Source organism: Asterias amurensis, chromosome 15 (assembly GCF_032118995.1).
Source record: "Asterias amurensis chromosome 15, ASM3211899v1".
Taxonomy (NCBI): Eukaryota; Metazoa; Echinodermata; class Asteroidea; order Forcipulatida; family Asteriidae; genus Asterias; species Asterias amurensis.
The window spans coordinates 16,337,278-16,357,729 of NC_092662.1; the positions used below are offsets into that span (position 1 = coordinate 16,337,278).

The window sequence follows — 20,452 nt, forward strand, 5'->3', positions numbered from 1 at the left end:
AGTCAGAAGCCATACAGCAGTTTAACTGCCGTGTAGCCAGGGATCACACCCAAATTACGATACAACCTGGGAAGCAGCAGCCAGGGGATGCAACTTTTTAGTTTCAGATATCAATTTTTTTTACAATCAAACTTCACAACAGATCATGAAACAGTTTCAGTTACTATGCTGAATTGGTTTATTTACAGAAAAGAATGCACACCATAATAAAGTTACAAAATAAGTTTTACAATTCCAGTTGTATGATTTTAAAATAGGAACAATTCAGAGAATTCAGACATTTTTATGGGTAGAATTGAAACTGGTAAAAAACATCAAGCGAGCTTCCAGGTTCAATCTTCTCATTTCCCCCACCCCAATAATGGTACAATCCCAAGCAAATCTTGTTGGGCACCCAACATTAAATTTTGTTTTATAAACAAATGTTGAATAAATGTTAATGTTAAGAGTTGTGATATTGGACTAAAAACTCTACACTTTAACAGGTGGAAACATTTTACAAACATGATTCTCTTTAAAATCATACAACGTGTGGTGTTATAAAATAACAGCATTAATATAAAAATATTATCTGTGCTTGCCCACCTTACCCAAAAGAAAAAGAAAAAAAATGTCCCCCAGCCCTATGCTTTAGATAGCAATTTGTAGATTCCATTCTTATTTAATAATCTCTTCGGTCTTGTGGGGAAGTTTTACTCGCTGGGCGAATGTTTCAGCCACCAGGAGGGGAACTAAGAGGGTCGCTTCACCATATACCTGAAAACGGAAAAAAAAAGGGAAAAAAGTTAATTGATGTAAAAAGAGCATTGAGAATTTAATTGTTGCTGTACTCATTTGCTGTACTCATTTTTTAAAAATAATGTTGGATTAATTTGTACCTTGACGGGTGACGCAGTGGTCTTGATTTTTCCCCAGGAGATTGCCTCGTCAGGTCTGGCACCAGAGTCTGAACCGTCAAACTCATTAGCTGTGTTCAGAAAGACGGAGAAGTCCGCTCCATTCCTCTGAAAGGGGGGGGGGAGGGGTGTAAGAAAACATGAGACATTTTTTAATACATGTATCACAAGACTGGATGTCCACTTTAAGGTGAGGGCTACATCTAACTGATTTGGGCTGTCAATCTAAATCAGCTGTCGCCAGGGACATGTTGCCACCTACTCATGGGGCTGAAATAGAGCTACCCCCTTCACAGTCTGTAAGGATGTAGGCATGGGTATAATCCACTAGGAGCCACCTACTTCTGGGGCCGTAATAGAGCTACCCCCCTTCACAGTCTGTAAGGATGTAGGCATGGGTATCATCCACTAGGAGCCTGTCTGGTGAAGTAGAACGCATTTACCTTCTAACTTATTCTGGTCTAGTGCCCTGCTCAGGGGCACATTTAAAAGTGTAAATGACCAGGCATCGGACCCAAACTCTGCTGATGACAACACCAGAGCTTGGGCCCGGCAATCCCGAACGCTCAAAGGATGTCGAATCAAGATTTTCATTTCACAAAGAGCTGAGATTGATCTTAACAATAATGTCAAGACAACTCAACTTAAGATGAATCTTCGTATCATAGTGGTACTAATACTTACCATAAGGTTGGCATTACAGATGTGATGTTTAATGAGCCCACCTCCTAGGATGATCATTCCAGAGTGAGTTGCAAAACACGCCTGGTTGTTCATTATCCGGATATCTGAAAGTAAAAAAAACACCTAAATATGTATTTCAAAAACAAAATACATCAGAAAACAAAGGAAATTTACAGGGCTCAAATGTTACACTGCATCACAGGCCCGAGGCACTGAGACCCCGGGCACAAGGCAAGTGGATTTAGTGTCGGGGCAGACAAGATTGTGTTTTTCAATTGTATACCAATACCTCCCTGTGTAACATCTTGACAGAAACTGTGAAACAGAAACAAATCATGTTTAAATCTTGATTTTGAGTCAGACAATCCGAGTTCTTACCTTCTACAATATCAAGCACCAATCCAGGATTCTTGTAGGAGTGAAAGTATAACATATCTCCAATGGACCCATCAGTGAGAGCAGGACTAAATACTGGAATGTTGTTCTAAAAAAAACAGAAAAATAGACGCAAGTCTTTATAAAATTTGATTTGAATTTGAAAGAGCTTTCTTTTACCAAGAAACAAAAAAGTTGTAATGGGTACAATACCAGGACCCAATTTTATCAAGCCTGTAAGCACAAAACCTTGCAAAGCACAGAAAATATTGCTTAGCAGAAACTGTACCAACAGTTTACATTATTGTGACTGGTGCCCCACCCCTCTTTGCTTAGCATAGAAATTTGCTAGGCAATATTTTCTGCTAAAAACAAACATTTGAGAGGTTGATGTTGTACCTTGTACGCCCAGTAATAAACAGACTCTGGGTTGTTGATTTCCTTGCCTAGCCTGGCGATCATACGGGATGGCGTCCAACGCGTCCCCTTAAGTGAAAAAACAATACACAAAATGTCAAGGTTACTACAACTTTGTCTGTCTGTCGTTATTATTTTCCGAAAAGGGAACTCAGCAAACTCCCACAAGGGGATATAAACACCAAGCTGAAAACAGCCGAACTCTCTCATACAAATATTGGTTTAACGTCTATGCTTATGAATTGCACAAATCAAGAAGTTGTGATGCAGTAACTGGACGACAACACTTTTTCTAGTCATTGTGAAATCAGCGGTTAGCTTGGTAGGATTTGAACCCACACACTTGTGAATGCAAGTCCTGCAGGTTAACCACAAGACCATGGTGACTTAAAACCTTCAAGAGAACTTCAATATGCCGTCCCCCCTCACCGCCCTACCCCCTCCCCATCCCATCCCCCTCTCCAACCTTTCCCCTCCCTATCCCGTCTTCATACTTGTGTTTTCTGCTCCAGTAGCATCTGATCCAAGATGGGCATGATCCAGTCTTCAAACAAGCAGTAGTTATCATTAGGAGACAGAAGATTGCCGATGCGGTTGATTCCTTTGCTCCTGAGCTCTCGTCCAGACAGTCTGAAATCTCCCATGAAGGTCGGAGCGAGGCACTTGATGAAGTCCTCCTCGATACCGCCAGCTGAAGTGACTATTACATCCACCTGATGAAAATCAAAACTTTGATGTTTCATTTCATTTTTCAATTAATTTTTTCTCCGAAAACAAACTTAATTTACTATACTAGCCAAGACCCCAATGGAGAGAAGACCAGGAATGAATTTTCAGTTTTAGATGTGGGAATAAAACCCCAGAGAAATAAGCAGTTATTCTGGTTATGAAGCCAAGGACTCTCACAAAAGAAAACCTAATCACTATACTAGCCAATAACCGCGAGCAAGAAGACAATGAAGGAGTTTTTCAGTTTTAGATGTGGGAGGAACACCCCAGAGATTTATTCCCATGCAGTCAGGTAGGAACTGAAAACCCAATCAACGTAGTGCCCCCAGTGGGATTCGAACCAAGGCCCGAGAGGTGGAAGGCAAGGAAAGATGCCACTATGCCAACCCGACCACCCAACTTGGATTTGAAGTGATATAAAATATCCACAGGTTAGTTTTGTTGTATACATCTACAGTTGTATAGGGTCAAAACAATAAAAGGGTTAAAAAAACAAAGGGAGGGGGGGAAGTTCCCTTTTAAGCAAAATTGTGATCGAGTAAGAACTGACCAAGTTATGCTGAGCAATGAAGCAAAGATTCTCCCTCAGACCAGAGGAAATCAGGTTAGATGTGTAGCCAAGAAATATGGTGCAGTTAGTCTTCGTTCGGTGCACCGGATTAAGCTCTGTTCCCTTGACAACCTCCTCTTCTGACAATGGCTCCGCCTTCTTGTCGAGCTGGGGGAAAATACGACAAATATTTTGTGGAGTGTAACATTCTTTTTAACGATTTATCATCAGTTGGTGCGGCCTAAAATGTAAATACAACAAAATTAGAAGGAGTACAGTGCTAAAGTTACTTGGTTTACTTTTTTTTAAATGGCCTTCGGAAAAGATTTCATATGGCGCCACCACTTTTTCATTCGATATAAAATAATATAGTATCTAATTTACCTCAATGAGATATCTCTTTTTGTGAAAATGAGTGAAAAAGTGGTGGCGCCATACGGAAAGTTATCCTGGCCTTCCTGCCAACACTTTTTTCATTGGTAAAACTGAGTCAAAAAAATGGTGAAAGGACACAGAAATCTTCCCAACTGGGGCTCTGTACTTGTTAAATTCGCAAGTTGTTTTGACATTTGCGTCTAGAACAAAATTGCAAATGTCAACAGTGCCCCACAGTTACTGTCTCCCATATAAACGTTCCCTTTAGTTAACTTGCCATTTCATTAACAGACTTTTTAAGTTAATTAATTTTTATTTAAGAAGGATGCATACCATTTTGTTTATCTCCTCAACAGCAAGCCCGAAGTTTGAGGCCTGGAAACCAGTGGTTTTGTAGCTCTGGAGGAGTTTGTGATAGTCGATGCCCTGGTTAAAGTCATAACCACGAACCTCTACCGAACCAGGAGGCACCGAGCCGCTGGAGGCGGCAAGCGCCGCCTGGTATGCAGCGGCTGGAAGTTGCTCGGCCATTCTCGATAAAGTTATTTTGGGGTAAAGTTCTGTACCCCCGGGCCGCTGTACTTGTGATCACTTCTTCTGTGGTCCTTAAGCAAAAATGTCTACTGCCGAAGGGATAAGAACGCCCAAAGCAAAAGTGATGAAGTGTACTGTCAATGTCACTAGTCAGTTCTCTACCGTAGTGGTACTGTAGTGATTGCACCACGAATATGCAATGAAATATTTATTGCAAAACTCGTTAGCCCCTGACCAGACCTAAGTAAGAGTAGGCCTGTATGTCATACTACTCACACTGCAGACAGGGAGCTGAATTGAATGAAACAAGTCCTTTTCCCACTTTATTTGAGGGATCAGTGTGTTCTGCTTCTCGCAGCGCACCATACACACAGAAGGCACGTGTGTACAGCAAGAGTAGTAGGTCATGACCCTCTCTAGTCTTTGTGCAAGACGTTTTTGTTGAGTTGGTAAAACACTACACACGTCGATAGAGGGCGTTTCTGTTAGCCGCGTGATGCCGCGATCTCAGTGGCGTCTCCCGCGGAGATTCTGCCCCCCCCCCCCCCAAAAAAAAAAAAACCGGCAAAATGGTTCTGATGATAGTCATCTTTTGAGTCTTCCTCTTCCAGCCCATGTTAAAGGAACACGTTGCCTTGGATCGGTCGAGTTGGTCTTTGAAAAGCGTTTTTGACCGTTTATTATAAAATGCATATGGTTAGAAAGATGATGTAAAAGTAGAATACAATGATCTACACAAATATGCCTCGAAATTGCGTGGTTTTCTTTTTACCTCGTCCAATAACACGGTCGGCCATTTATGGGGGTCATATGGGGGTCAAAATTTTGACCCCCATAAATGGCCGACCGTGATAGTTCGCGACGTAAAAAGAAAACCGTGCAATTTTGAGAGATACTTGTGTGGATCATTATATTCTACTTTTAAAACATCTTTTCTCACCATATATATTTCATAACAAACGGTTTCAAACGCTTTTTATAGACCAACTCGTCCGATCCAAGGCAACGTGTTCCTTTAATTTTCCCGCATGGGGAGTAGAATCTCCGGCGGACAGTGTACTAAGCGTGTTCCTGCCCATTTCATACTAAGCATAGAGCATGGTTTAAGTTTTTTTTGCCCGAGTTCCCTGAAAAGGACAGTGTCGCCCGTTGATAGTGCCCCCTTTTTTTTTTTAAACAAGCACCCTTTGCATGCTATCAAGATATTCATGACCGAACAATAATTGTTTCAATAGAATTGTCATATGCTTCACATTTCATTGTGTCGGCCGCCTGTAATTTCATCAGAGAGGACAAGACAGATTTCATTTTGCAAAATACACCCGTTAGAAAATACCCGCTTGATGATAGAATAGAATAGAATAATAGAATACTGTTTTATTGTCACTTGTAAAAAATAAATAAATATTGGTACAGTGAAATTCGTTTTGGTTTTGCGTGTCTAAAAATATTATGTCATATACAAATTACACTAAAATGATGTCGGATGCCCTAGGTTGCAATCTTTTTCCATAAGTAGCATAGCGCCCTCTATAAGTCTTAGCTCCCACCATTCATCGGCTGCTGCCGTTTGGAGTAAAAGTGACAAAGTTTGAACGCGCGCGCCACGTGCATGCACATCAGCACCCTTTACCAGTCACTTTATTAAAAAAAGAATACAAAATAATTTAAAAAGTTGGGCGGCGATTTCGAAAGGCCTTCTAAAACTAGCAATTTTTCGGGGGGGGGGGGGGGGGTTGAGCTTTGAAAAATCTCACGCATAGCTGGCCTCTGGACTTGGCATCTCTGGAATTGTGTATGGTTGTGTATATTATTCCCATTGACTTGTGTATGGTTGTGTAGTTTCCCATTGACTTGTGTATGGTTGTATAGTTTCCCATTGACTGGGGTATGGTTGTGTCAATTCCCATTGACTTGTGTATGGTTGTGAAGTGTCCCATTGACTTGTGTATGGTTGTGTAGTTTCCCATTGACTTGTGTATGGTTGTGTAGTTTCCCATTGACATGTGTATGGTTGTGTAGTTTCCCATTGACTTGTGTATGGTTGAATAGTTTCCCATTGACTTGTGTATGGTTGTGTAGTTTCCCATTGACTTGTGTATGGTTGTGTAGTTTCCCATTGACTTGTGTATGGTTGTGTAGTGTCCCATTGACATGTGTATGGTTGTGTAGTTTCCCATTGACTTGTGTATGGTTGTGTAGTTTCCCATTGACACATGTGTATGGTTGTGTAGTTTCCCATTGACTTGTGTATGGTTGTGTAGTTTCCCATTTACACATGTGTATGGTTGTGTAGTTTCCCAATGACTTGTGTATGGTTGTGTAGTTTCCCATTGACTTGTGTATGGTTGTGTAGTTTTCCAATGACTTGTGTATGGTTGTGTAGTTTCCCATTGACATGTGTATGGTTGTGTAGTTTCCCAATGACTTGTGTATGGTTGTATAGTTTCCCATTGACTGGTGTATGGTTGTGTCAATTCCCATTGACTTGTGTATGGTTGTGAAGTGTCCCATTGACTTGTGTATGGTTGTGTAGTTTCCCATTGACTTGTGTATGGTTGTGTAGTTTCCCATTGACTTGTGTATGGTTGTGTAGTTTCCCTTTGACGTGTGTATGGTTGTGTATTTTCCCATTGACTTGTGTATGGTTGTGTAGTTTCCCAATGACTTGTGTATGGTTGTGTAGTTTCCCATTGACTTGTGTATGGTTGTGTAGTTTTCCAATGACATGTGTATGGTTGTGTAGTTCCCATTGACTTGTGTATGGTTGTATAGTTTCCCATTGACTGGTGTATGGTTGTGTCAATTCCCATTGACTTGTGTATGGTTGTGAAGTGTCCCATTGACTTGTGTATGATTGTGTATTTTCCCATTGACTTGTGTATGGTTGTGTAGTTTCCCATTGACTTGTGGTTGTGTAGTTTCCCATTGACTTGTGTATGGTTGTGTAGTTTCCCATTGACTTGTGTATGGTTGTGTAGTTTCCCATTGACTTATGTATGGTTGTGTAGTCATTAACCATCAACATATTCTGTGTACCTCATGCTAGTTTTAATTACTCTGAAGAGGTTTTTGATGCATTTTGGCACACTTTTTTGTCCACAATAAAATTTCTGATTTATTTTTTATAAAAAAAAAAGGAAAAAAAAGTTGGGCGGCGATTTCGAAAGGCCTTCTAAAACTGCCAATTTTTTTTCGGGGGGGGGGGGGGGGGGGAATGTTGAGCTTTGAAAAATGTCACGCATAGCTGGCCCCTGGACTTGGCATCTCTGCATTCAATGCATACTATTGGAAATGCTGAAGCTTGCGAGTGACACAGATATAATTTTACACAATAAAGAACATTATTATTTCAACGAATAGGTTTCAAAGAGGTGGGATTTGAAGGGGACAGGAAACAAAGAGAATGTTTTCTTACCCGCGGATACGGGGCAGAGCGGGGGGTATCCCCCTCCATTAATTGAAATTACTGAAACACTATTTTCCTCTTGTCAGAAGTGAATCCTTCAAATAATTTCCTGAGAATGCAAGCAGAAAATGAACTTGGCCGGGGGTGGGGGGGGGGGGTTCCATGCCCCATGGAGCACCAAAGAATGTTAAAATTTTGCACTCTTGTACCTGATTGGTTGAAACTGGCATGGTGAAACTTGATAAACTTTCGGATTGGTCGTGCGTGGCCTGCACCACTTTTCCGTCAGAAGTCGTCTGCTCACACAAACCATCAAATCACTCATTGGGTCGTGCACGCACACAAGTCAAGGCTACAAGACGTGAGAAGTCGAGGTACCATAAGGTCTGCGTTGTTTGTGTGGTAGGTGGACTTCTTGTATACGACTGCCGTGTGAACACACACAAAATGAGTTAAACATTTTGGTTTCGTCTTCGTTACACTTCTTCAAACAACTTCACCATTTGTTCCAGACATTTATGTGAAAACGAACCCCTGCAATGTGTTAGATAGTCCCACTTTAAATATTTACAATGAGAGCAGAGGCTCTGACCCTATTTGTGCTTTTCTTGGTGTCTACTGGAGATATTTTGGACGATATTTTATTCGCCACCGTGGAAGTTTTTCATCCTCAAAGTTATGGGTGCAGAGACAGTGGTTGGCCCGGTCGGCTTGGGACAGGCACCGGGGGGCACTCGTGTGAGACACGGGGGAATATCGGTAGTTTGTCCGGTAGGAGTTTGCGACGTGGGTTGATGTTAGCTGATGCTCAGGAAGATAAGAGAATACTACCACCAGGTAATAATATACAATGTTTTTGTTCAGCTTTCCTTCTTTGTTGATATCTATCTTCCAACAAGTACATCCGTCCAAAGAAGTATTTGGGACTACACTACTTCTAGAAACTTAAGGCTCCTCGGGAGCTTTAAAGTTTGTTACAGTTTCTATAAGTAGGGCTGCACTGGAAAACAACTTTCTCAGTTTGAGCCAAAAATGCCGGCTCCTCTGTTCACAAAATGGCTCAAAATGTTGGCTTAAAATGAGCCACGATTGGCTTCACATTTGAGCCAGTCTTTTGGCTCAAACTGAGCCGGTTATTTTCAGTGTACATGTATGTAGCTAGAGACCTACTACATGTAAGACATTGCCTTGTAAGTAGTAAATGTTCACAGTTTAATGTCTTGTAACAGTGTATTTTGAGAGGACAATACCATTCCACTCTAACTTCTGAAAATGTCACTTTACACTAGATTTACTGTGTGTGATTTAAAATAATGTACATACACCTTGTTTGGGGGTTAGAAAGTCAGTCTTGTTACCGCTGGGACCTTGTCACCCCTGTTTGATTGATTGATTGATATACATCAACTTCGAATGCGAGTCTTATTGCTAACTGTTGCATTTATCTACATGTCTTGTGTTTTTTAAGGACCTCGATGGAAATAAGCTCTTTTTTAATAACCTTTTCGGGATATATCCTTGACTTTTAATCAGTGTCAAATTTATGTTTTTCCTATGTATATGCTTGATTTTCATGGCGGATAAAGTAATAATATAATATGAAAAATAACTCTCCTTTCAAAACAAGCAGGATTTATCTTCATTATTTGATTTCGTTGACTGACTCCTGATACAGGTATTACAAAAGTTGAATGGTTTAATTTATATTTTGGACTTAAAGGCAGTGGACACTATTGGTAATTACTCAAAATAATTATCAGCATAAAACCTCACTTGGTAACGAGTAATGGGGAGAGGTTGGTAGTATAAAACATTGTGAGAAACGACTCCCTCTGAAGTGACATAGTTTTGGAGGCAGAAGTAATTTTCCACGAATTTGATTTCGAGACCTAAAAATAGAATTTGAAGTCTGGAAATCAAGCATCTGAAAGCACACAACTTTGTGTAACAAGGGTGTTTTTTTCTTTCATAGTTATCTCGCAACTCCGATGACCAGTTGAGCTCAAATTTTCAAGGTTTGTTATTTTGTGCATATGAGATACACCAAGTGAGAACACTTGTCTTTAACAATTACCAATAGTGTCCAGACACTGGCAGTGTCTTTAAACAATTGTTTTACTATAGAAAACAAATCAGCTTCGTCGCACAAAATCTTCCTACATTTAATGTCATTTAAAGAACTTTGAGTTGTGCAAAACAAACTTTAGTAGCACGATACCCTTTAAAATTGTACAATTGAATAATCTCTTGCGAAACAATGGTTGGGCTTATGAGCCAATATCGTGGTGCCAAGGGCCTGTTTAGTTTTGAAGAGCTGCCCTTGAGGCAGGAAATTATGGCTCAAGTTTCTGTTGAGGGGAGAAAAACCACAGGGGAAAAGTCACAAACAGCACACGTGACAAGCTATATTTGGCTGGTAACCATCTAGCAATAGTGTTCTAGATTTTTCTTGTCTTTATTGTGTGCTTCAGCATTTCTGTGAAATTGGGCTCAGTCAATATTGCATTTTTCAAGTGACATTCTCACAAGTGAACTACTTTGCATGTACAATATTATTATTCATTTGTGGTATGAGGAAAATTAGATTAGTGAAGAGGAAATGAATTTCACCACCTAAAGGCTTCAGCAGGTGTAGCCCCAGTAACCTGGCAGTACCACAAACCACATGATCATTGTACGTGTTTACAAATTAAACCTTTAAAAAAAGTAACCCCAAACCGCAACATGATTCGTAAGACCTTGGCACAGAGGGTAATTTTCACCATACTTTGTGATCTCTCGTCTGAAGTGTGAATTGATATATAAATTTTTTTTGAGTCGTTCATCCTGTAGCAACTAACATTATTCTCAAGTTGTTCTAAAGTGTAGGGTATACCTGTCACAACAACCTCACATAAAAACTTATGCAACGGCAGAACCCCCCCCCTCCCCAGAACTGTTTCCTTTGCATTTATGTTTGAGAAAACCATGAAGTATAAAAGTCTAGAAAGTTCAACTCTGAGCAAAGAGGCTCAAAGGTATCATGTTGCGACCAGAAGGGGTCGCTGTTGGATGTGAAACTTGAAAGAAGACACATGGTTCCTTAGCAATAAACTTTTGCTGGCAACAGTTTGCCTTTTGGAAACAAATTTGAGTCCTTTGGGACGCTGAAGTAGGATGAGACCACAATAAAAGAAAGTGATCCCCAAGGCTTTGCCAAAAAACAGTCCAGACTTTATGACAGCTGGAGGGATCATTACTAGAGGTCCTTGACCCCAAACTGTGTCTGACATTATACAAACAAAACCATTCACAGAAAAACCCAAATGCTTAAATCCACTGGTTAAGGGATTGGGTACGTAGCCAGATCTTGGGTAAACAACTTTGTCCTGAGTACAAACAAACAAATTAATGTTGTCATTTTACCTTGGAAACACTGACTTCAAAATGGATGAAAAAGTGGTATGAATTAATGACTTGAATTTCAAATTATTTTCAGTTTAAGCCTTAAGTGTTGTAGGCTGCAAAGTTAAGGCATTTTGCTGGGGCAACCAACAACTGAAAATACGGTTGCTCAAAAGTTTGCGTGCCCGTAGGTTAGTTTAGTTGCCCGAAATATTAAGCTCTTTATAATGTAGAGAATCTTTTTAAAGTTGTCCTCTTCTTTATTCATTTTCAGATTCTGTTATCATTGCTTTAAATAGACAGAAAAAAGTCCCATATTTATTTAGTACTCAGATTTACAGAACCCTGTAAAAAAAGTTCAATATTATCCTCTACAGTTTAAAATAAACACAAAATCAAATATATGTGAAAACTGGTGACTTGCTGTGGCTGAGCGGTCAATCGCACTGGACTCAAGCTCTGGTGTTTTTGATCAGAGGGTGTGTGTTCTAGTAATTTTGTCTTTGTTCAACCCAAACCCAACAATATTTCTGAACAATGATTTATTCAATGTATGAGTATAGGGTTTTAGTCACAACGCAAACTTGGGTATACTTAGTCTTGGTGCAAGACGTTTCTCGTTTTCCTTTCACGCACACCACTGCCAATTCACCAACAGCGCCCGCACCGACTCACCTGACTTAGTCCACACAACGCCGTGCGAGACGGTGCGGTGGGTGGACTAAATCAGATGAGTCGGTGCGGGCGCTGTTGGTGAATTAGCCGCGGTGTTCTTGAAAGGAAAACGAGAAACGTCTTGCACCAAGACTAGGGTATACTACACTATGCAAGGCACTGTGACCTTCTAACTAGTAAGTCTAATGTGCCCATTAGTTTCCATGTGGATTTGCTTATGTCAGCATTTTACATTGACATTGACATGGGCCAGAAAGAAAAATCTAGATGTTCCGGACCTTGTATGGGTGCATAAGGCATACATGTAGGCCTACATACACCTTCATCATAGATTAAAAACATTCCACAACCAATGTCAACATAATCCAAGAGCGTGTTTTACAATTTTCTGTCAAACTTGCGACCCGGTCAATTAGTTTGATGCATTGTAGGGGGCTCAATATGTAATTGTTTTTGTATTTTGTTCCCATGGTGGGGATTAAATTTGACTTGACACAGCCATGGGTTCCAAGGAATTTAGCATCTGCTTCCAATACTTAGGGCTAATTGCTTGTCAAATATAGATCAAAAAGTTGTATTGAATATTAAGATGATTGCCTTGTTTAATTTTTTAAATCTGCTTCAGATGATCTCACAATTAGAAGATTAAAGCCATTTCTAGTTTCAAATAAACATACTATACAGTACACACAGGTAGTTTTATAAATAAATGTGTACAGGGATGGGGGAACTGCTCAAGAGTGTCCATAAAGTTTCACTGGAAATTTATTATGAGAATGGGGTTACCCTACTTAGAAATAACATTGTACCAGTTGGTATCAGGCTGCCACCATCTTGGTCATATTCCCTGTATCCAACATAAGTAACGGATGCTAAAATTCATAGTTCAAAAAGGAACCATACTAATTTCTCCCTCCAGCCTCGGTTCGGTTACATTGATTTGATTGGGAGAAAAATCAAGATGGCCGCACCATAAAGGTCCAAGTTTAGTCTCCATTTTCTTTTTCTTGTCTGCAACAAGTTATGGGGAGGTTATCTCTGGAGTTCAAATCACACCAGATTGAAATCTTCATAAAAATATCCAGATAGCCGAATCTGTATTCTACGACTTATGGAGGATCTAGAAAAATCTAGAATAGATAGCCCTAGAGTTTGAATCAAATCTTATAAAAATCATCGGATACCAGTTTCAAATCATGATCAGAATGTCAAAAAAAATTCTCTATGATTTGCTATCAAACGACGGGACTTAAAAATGAATTATTGTGGAATTGTCTTTGTACTGTACATAACCTACAAGACCTTTTTTGTACTTACTGTTCACATTGGTATTTTAATGCCGACAATTTGACCCCAAAGTATACACTTGTCTTTCTGTTTAGATCTCATTTAAATGCTTTTAGAATTGATACAACAACCTGTGTGAGAAACATTTATTTACTGTACGACAAGTATTGGGGATGTTATAGAAAAATCTACACTAGCTAGACATCAAAGCTCTGGAGTTCATATCACACCAAATTAAAATTGTTATAAAAATATCTAGATAGCCTAATCGGTATTTTACGACTTTTTGAGTTATTTTCAGGTTAGATAGGTTCATATATTTGTAGTCTGTGACCACTTTTGCGACCTTTTTTTCTTGATGGATTTGACATCCTAAACCATTCTATAGAGGAGCACCACATAGTCAGAACAAACTTTCTCGGTGACCCTGTGTGACCATGTGGCTGATCCAGAGTTTCATGAAGTAATGTGGTCGCTGCGGTTGTAGGAGGATCAAGCGCCTGCCATAGCTTCACAACACACCTGTCATATATGTCACTTATATGTGTCACTGTGTATCTGCTTTATGATTTGTTGCCATATCCTTTTGAAAACACATGTAGTTAGCCCTTAAAGGCAGTGGACACTATTGGTAATTACTCAAAATAATTATTAGCATAAAACCTTTCTTGGTGACAAGTAATAGGGAGAGGTTGGTGGTATAAAACATTGTGAGAAATGGCACCCTCTGAAGTGCCATAGTTTTCGAGAAAGAAGTAATTTTCCACGAATTTGATTTCGAGACCTCAAGCAACCATCTAAACGCACACACCTTCGTGTGACAAAGGTGTTTTTTTCTTTCATTCATATCTCGCAAGTTCGACGACCGATTGAGCCCAAATTTTCACAGGTTTGTTATTTAATGCATATGTTGAGATACACCAACTGTGAAGGCTAGTCTCTGACAATTACCAAAAGTGTCCACTGCCTTTAAAAATGAAACAAAAAATGATTCATTTTTACATGTATAAACATACAAGTTGATTTATTGTAATAGTTGTAAACCTGTTGGTGGACAAAAATGTGGGCTTCACCCCATGTGTACGTTTTGGTGTTGTAATGTACTACAAAATTCACTGCAGTTGGCCCTTCCATCCTTGGCAAAACAGCTTACTGGATTTTCTTTTTTAGACAAGCAAGTACAGGGATGAGCTGCTTTACCATACAAATTGGACGGAAGTGTTAAAAGAGATTGACATTTTGTTTTGTCAGTATAGCATGCCTTTGAAACTTTGAAATGGAAAACTGCCTCAATTTACACAGAAATTATCTTGAGAAAACCAAAGTTTTTTAAGTTATGCTGTTTTGCCATTTTGCCATAAGCTTTTTTGAGATATGGCGGACACAATGCTACAACACTCAAAGGTTTGGGTAAATTTGTCTGTATACACCCAATTATATATCACGTCTGCCATAATTCAAAAAGGCATATTGAAGGGCATGCAGTTGTGATAACTTGCTTTCATTTTTAACTTTGATGATGCCATACTGCAGCCATAGTATTTAATTTCACCCACGTATACATAAACGCAGTAGAAAGTAGAATGAATGTACTTTAAAAACCACAGCGTAAGTGCAGTTACAAACCTCTCAAACAGAGTTCCAATTTGATGGCCTTCCTTCTCTCTCCGTATCCATGACCCATTTCCACTACAAACCCTCATCCTAGTTGGATGCTATCACTCCGACATGCACCATCCACTCTCATACCTCAGTGGTAAAACCAGTGGGGGTTTCCGGGGCTTCATTATCAACCTTTTTTATTCACTTTGTGGTTTTGCGGATCCTTTCCCTCTTCTGCCCATGCAGGGCAAGCCAAACTGGCTGGGCTCATTTAAAGGGTTCAGGGGTGGATTTCACAAAGAGTTAAGAAAAAAGCTCGAGTTAGGATGAATTACTTGGCCTATACTTTAGGACTAGCCTTAAGTTTTTAATATCTCTTAGGACTACATGTAGTCCAAAGTTAAGATCCTAAGTTCTTTGTGAAATCATAGAGTAAGGACAGAATCTCCGTCCGTACTCTTATGGTCAAACCATAGATACCTTATGAAATCAACCCCTGATGCCTTTTTGTAGATCACATTTGGCCATGAAATGAATCCCTACTCACTGAAAATGAAAATGTATGTACCATAGATGTAGATGTTTCAGCGTTATTAGTCATCAAGTTTTTGAGAGAAAAAAGGTGAAACTCACCAAGCAATGTTTTCTGGAGAGTCCCATACATTCGTTGTATGTGCCAAAAGAATTTCTGTCTCACTGCGACAAAAATTGTTTTTGTTAGTTTAACTCATTTCTCAAAAACTACCGTACCTCAGCAAGTAATATTTCAAGGGTAGGTTTCTATCATTATCTTCAAACCGTTTTAATCCGTGGAAGTTTCTGTTTTGTGTCCTCCAAAAAGTACCCAAACCCTTTAAAGGAGGTACATGTATGTTTGTTCAGGATCTTTCATTGCCAGGTAGAGTTCAAGGAAGGCCGCATACAAGGCCGTAGAGCACCAGGTAGCCATCTTAACAGTAGACTGAGGTCCAATTAGGACTCCCCTCTTGTCTGTTGTTAGTTTCTCATACGTCATTTATAGTCTCTCGTACTTTACTGCATTATTCATCGTTTTGCGGAGTCTGCCATCTTGAGTTTGTTTAGTTTTTTTTCTTACGTTTGTTTACAATGTTGCTTTAACAAGAGTGGTGATTTATTGCTCTTATTAATAATAATAGAGTCGAGACTACTATATATCCAGATTCAGAAGTGTAATTGTCTGCATTGTTTTCTTCTAAAGTTTGAATGCATTTTTGTGTGTTTGAATTCTTGAATTCTGAAATTCTGAAATCTACTCAGCGTCAGAGGCAGTAGAATAAAGGGCAAGACAAGTTCTCAAGAAACAAATGTACACAGTGAAGTAGATAGGCATACACATGGTGTAAAAACAAAATGTATTCATTTTTACCTCACCTTGACATAACTATTTCTCTTTACATCTGCTGACATTTAATGAGGAGATTTTGATAGAAAATCCAAAGTATCCTGGTGTAAATTTCTGAATCTATAAAACCATGTTTCTGGAAAAATCTGGACAGCTGAACTATTTTCAGGTATGACGTTAGTGCCTAATGCAACTGGACTCGGGCCAGTGGTCCAGTGGGTATTTTTAGCTCTGTTAGGGTTCCAGAGTTTTCCATTTCAGTCGGAAGTTATGTTTTGATGCTGATTCCCGCTGGCACTTTTACAGCAAAGTTTTTTGTCCCCAGAGGAAGATTGTGAATTGTGACACCGGTATATTTATTTTATTCAGCTTGGGGGAACTAGTAGGAAATGCTATAATAATACCCCGGTGTATATTCATATAATCTATGGTGTTTTTATTGGTGTTTTGTAATGCCTAGATGTGACTGCATAAAATTTCTTGCTCTCTGATATATGTGTGGACAAAACTCTACCTGGGCCAAATTTCAAAGAGCTGCTTAAAAGTAGCTAAGCACGACAAAATGGTGCTTACCAGAACAAGGTTATCAGTCAAAATACCAATTACTCGCACATATATGACCGATATCCTGCTGGTTTTTGTTTAGCACATAAATTGTAAGCAAAATGGTCTGCTAAGCAGCTTTTTGAAATTGGGTCATGGAGTTTAATATCAACATCTCATATACTCCAGATGATGTCACCCACTGGTGAAAATTTCAGGAGTAATGATGGAAACAAGATGGAAGCTTCTAAAAAATCATCAGTTCGTTATTTTTAATCTTTAAACCAATTTTTCTTAGATGCGTGTAAGTTTTGTTATTGTAGTCTTTGAATGTATTGTTCCATTTTGTAAAAAAAAGGTGTTTTTTAAGGCTTTTCCAGCCTGTATTTGCAAGTAAATTGGTGAATAACTTCCTTGAACTCCTTGTAGTTATTTTTAAACTCGTGGTTTGGTTATGAGCCTTTTTATAGGCAAACTGTGCCTTAGTCCGAGTCAAAACCATGGTTTCAAAGAGGGCCATAGTGTAGCAGTTGTGTTTGGGCGAAACATATTTCCATTCTGTGTGGTTCACCTCACAGTCGGTATACTGTTTTGATTGATTATGTCAGTAATCGAGTTACGCTAAGGTCATGTGAACTGCAAGGTGTCACCTCAATGTACGATTCTTTTCACAGCTACGGCAGTGGACATTTTTGTCATTGACAACGGCATTGCACTGCCGGGCAATTAAACCATTTTACCTTGTCATTGGATGTAATTATGTGGTCATCTTGGTATAGAATGTTCAGACTGGGTCGCAAGCAGCTGTGGTGCCATTCAATTCTTCTCCACATTCTTTGAGTTTTTTTTAGTAATTGACCTTGTCAGATTTCAACTTTCCATCACACTCTGACTGTCCATGTGTCGATAGTTCCTCATCGCTTCCTAACGCCGTTTCCGAATTCCGAAGAATGCCTCTATCAAGTTTCTTAACCCTTAATGGAGACAGTCTTTTTCCATTTGTACACATGGCAAATGTGTTTGGGGAATAATAACTCGGCAAACAAAAGCAAGATTGAAACATGTTTTCAGTTCTGTATGACTGAAGTTTTTTTTAAGTCAAATTTAAATGAAAAACATAATACCAAAACAGCACTTAAAAAAATTGTGCATAATATAACAGCTTCAAAGTCGACTTTCCCCAACTATATAGAAGGGTTTGCGGTAACACCAAGTAATGACTATCTCTAATGAGTTGGGGTGGTTCTGAAAAGAATCGTTGATTTCAACTCGATGTTTCAATTAGTACAGGTATGCTCTGATCGTCTTCTGGACTAGTTTAGTTTTGTTTGCATGAATAGGCCTAAGCTCAATGCTTCATGGAATCCAAAAATATTCTGTTCAAAGTAAAATAATTATTATTATTTATTGGGGCACATCAATTTTGCTCCGGTGAGGGGCACTTCTATGAGGAAAATGTAAACTTTGCAAAGGGCATCACAGCAAAAGCACAGGGCACCACTGCAATTGCTATGGTGCTGTGGTGCCGTGGGTTATTTCAAGGGAACAGTTAGTGTATGAGTCTAGTTCCTAAGATTAACGTTTCATTTCTGATCCATTCCAGGTACTGTTGATCTGTTGAGATTATTACGAGAAGGACAGGAATTTAAAGGTGTTAATCAGGTACCAGACTACGAAGAGCAGTGCTACATTTACAGATTTCGCAAGGATACCGACGTTTCAGGCCCGAGCACAGATTTCTTTGGCCCAAGGTAGACGGTAATTCCAAAACTACTTCTAACCGTGAGCAGTGTATGAGGGTACGCTCTCCGTCAATCTGAGAGAGTTAAGATGCCCTATTTCTTAATGAGCAGCTTATCTGGATACCCCAAGTTTAAATTCTATCAAAAACCCTACAGAAGGGTCTTAGGTTTTTGTCAGTATTACCACTGAGCAATTGGAGGACCTGCAGCCGATTTCACGAAACGCTTGGATTAATCCTAACTCGAGTTAGGACGAATAACCGGTCCTAACTTAGGATGGGTTCAATGCGTCCAATGTATTTGAATACGTAATTGAACCCGTCCTAAGTCCTAAGATTGATCCTAAGTTAGGAAGAGTTTGGTGAAATCGTCGGCTGTTCTTTTTCTTATCGTGTCCCCCTCTAGCTAGATATTGTGTTTCAGCAAGAACTGAACACAGTTCCTAGCAATGTCATTGTACTCTACAAGGTGCTCAGTTTTGCATTCTTGCTCCAGTAGGGGCATCTCAGGAGGTGCTCCATAGTTTGTGGCTCTGTCTTACATATGTAGGTCATGTCGGAGGGCCTGTGACTTAGTATACTCTTGTTAATACAAAGTAATCAACCACAAGGGAAAGTTTTATGGGTTTAGACAAAGAAAAGTCGTCTCGAGCAAGACTTGAACCAACAACCTCTGCATTAACATACTGGCGCTCTACCAACTGAGCTTTATTCGACCCTATGTTGGCCATCTCCCTATTTGTCAATATCTTTGTTCGGGTGCCAGTCAGAAGCTTCTGGTTCAAGTTCTAGAAACCCAAGTTGTCTTTGTTCTAAACCAGTCTTTTTAGTACGGACGCGTTTACTGATTGAATTATCTCCAAGCAGGTAATAAATACATCAACGGGTAGACATGACCTGTAAGAAAAGTGACACCTCAGAGTTAATACCGATACCAAAATGTTATTGGGATTTTATTGGGAATTATCGTAGCCTCGCCAAGATCAACACACATGGTCAATTGGTCAATTTCACAGGTGATAGCAAAGTTCATAGCTGGGGCAAAGTGTAGTACTTTCTTGTTAATGTGAGAGGAGGTGGGGAATTCCTGTTGAACTAACTGCTAACATTCGGGTAACGCCAATAGACCTGAAATAATTTGTGTAGAAAAGAACTCACACAGTACTGTAATTTTCAGAAAAAGAAGGAAATGAACAAGTTTCAATCTAAGATAAGAAAGGATAAGATAAGAACTTTATTATCCCACATAGGGGAAATTAAAAACTAGCAGTTTCTTTGATATAATATGGAAGAAATATCATTTTGAGAAATATCTCTGTCTGAAATCATTCATCTGAAAATAAAGATGTGTTTTTAACTTCAACTTTTAAGAGTTGAACAAATCTGAGATTGAACCCCATTTTAAAAGCAATTTGTTGTCAGTTAGTTTTCTTGAAAGGTCGACAGTGGTTTACAAAAGACAAAGGTTGTTAAATCCTTCTTTAAAATTGTCAGGAGCCCTTAGTCAACTTGTACTTTGGGGGCTTTATTTTATCCTTGTTATTCAGTTTGTTACCAACCAAGTTGATAAAATCCTCTATCCATCTTTGCTAATTTCCTTTCTGTTCTTGTGTCCTCTTGTAAAGATTTCCAAAAAGTTTCAGCATCATGTTCAAAATCAAGTATTCGTCAGAAAAGTCTCAGAATCTCCTGACGCTCGTCGACAACGATGGCAACATTCAGTTCCAGATCCGGATGGGTCTTCATGTGGTTGAGATAAGGATAAGAACATCCTCCTTGATTGCTTATCAGTAAGTGCCAATAGTTTTGTTTCTTTGTTTATTTGTTTGTTTATTTGTTTGTTTGTTTGTTTGTTTGTTTGTTTGTTTGTTTGTATGTTTGTTTGTTT

The 20,452-nt window shown here is 39.3% G+C and overlaps 2 protein-coding genes across 2 annotated transcripts in view; one reads left to right on the forward strand and one right to left on the reverse strand.

Moving 5' to 3' along the window:
• Nucleotides 1-174: 174 nt before the first annotated feature.
• On the reverse strand, nucleotides 175-4,898 carry LOC139948070 (deoxyhypusine synthase-like). Its single transcript, XM_071946090.1, has 8 exons — nucleotides 4,360-4,898; nucleotides 3,652-3,819; nucleotides 2,867-3,085; nucleotides 2,355-2,441; nucleotides 1,959-2,064; nucleotides 1,581-1,684; nucleotides 879-1,004; nucleotides 175-756 (listed from the first exon to the last, which is right to left on the reverse strand). The coding sequence occupies exons 1-8, from the start codon at nucleotides 4,555-4,557 to the stop codon at nucleotides 658-660; spliced, it is 1,107 nt and encodes a 368-aa protein (XP_071802191.1). The 5' UTR covers nucleotides 4,558-4,898; the 3' UTR covers nucleotides 175-657.
• Nucleotides 4,899-8,311: 3,413 nt separating this feature from the next.
• The window catches only part of LOC139948413 (uncharacterized), a 41,720-nt gene continuing 29,579 nt past the window's right edge, over nucleotides 8,312-20,452 (forward strand). Inside the window, exons 1-3 of the mRNA XM_071946559.1 lie at nucleotides 8,312-8,806; nucleotides 18,427-18,574; nucleotides 20,190-20,354. Of these exons, the coding sequence (XP_071802660.1) occupies nucleotides 8,542-8,806; nucleotides 18,427-18,574; nucleotides 20,190-20,354 (578 nt within the window). The 5' untranslated portion in view covers nucleotides 8,312-8,541. The remainder of the gene's footprint in view (nucleotides 8,807-18,426; nucleotides 18,575-20,189; nucleotides 20,355-20,452) is intronic.

What these genes read in the sequence shown, in the direction of transcription:
- LOC139948070 (XM_071946090.1), bottom strand. Translation starts at nt 4,557, where the DNA reads ATGGCCGAGCAACTTCCAGCCGCTGCATACCAGGCGGCGCTTGCCGCC. An exon ending in TCATTGCTCAGCATAACTTG is followed by an intron (nt 3,086 to 3,651) that starts GTCAGTTCTTAC and finishes GATTTTCATCAG; the next exon opens with GTGGATGTAATAGTCACTTC. An exon ending in TTTATTACTGGGCGTACAAG is followed by an intron (nt 2,065 to 2,354) that starts GTACAACATCAA and finishes TGTTTTTTTTAG; the next exon opens with AACAACATTCCAGTATTTAG.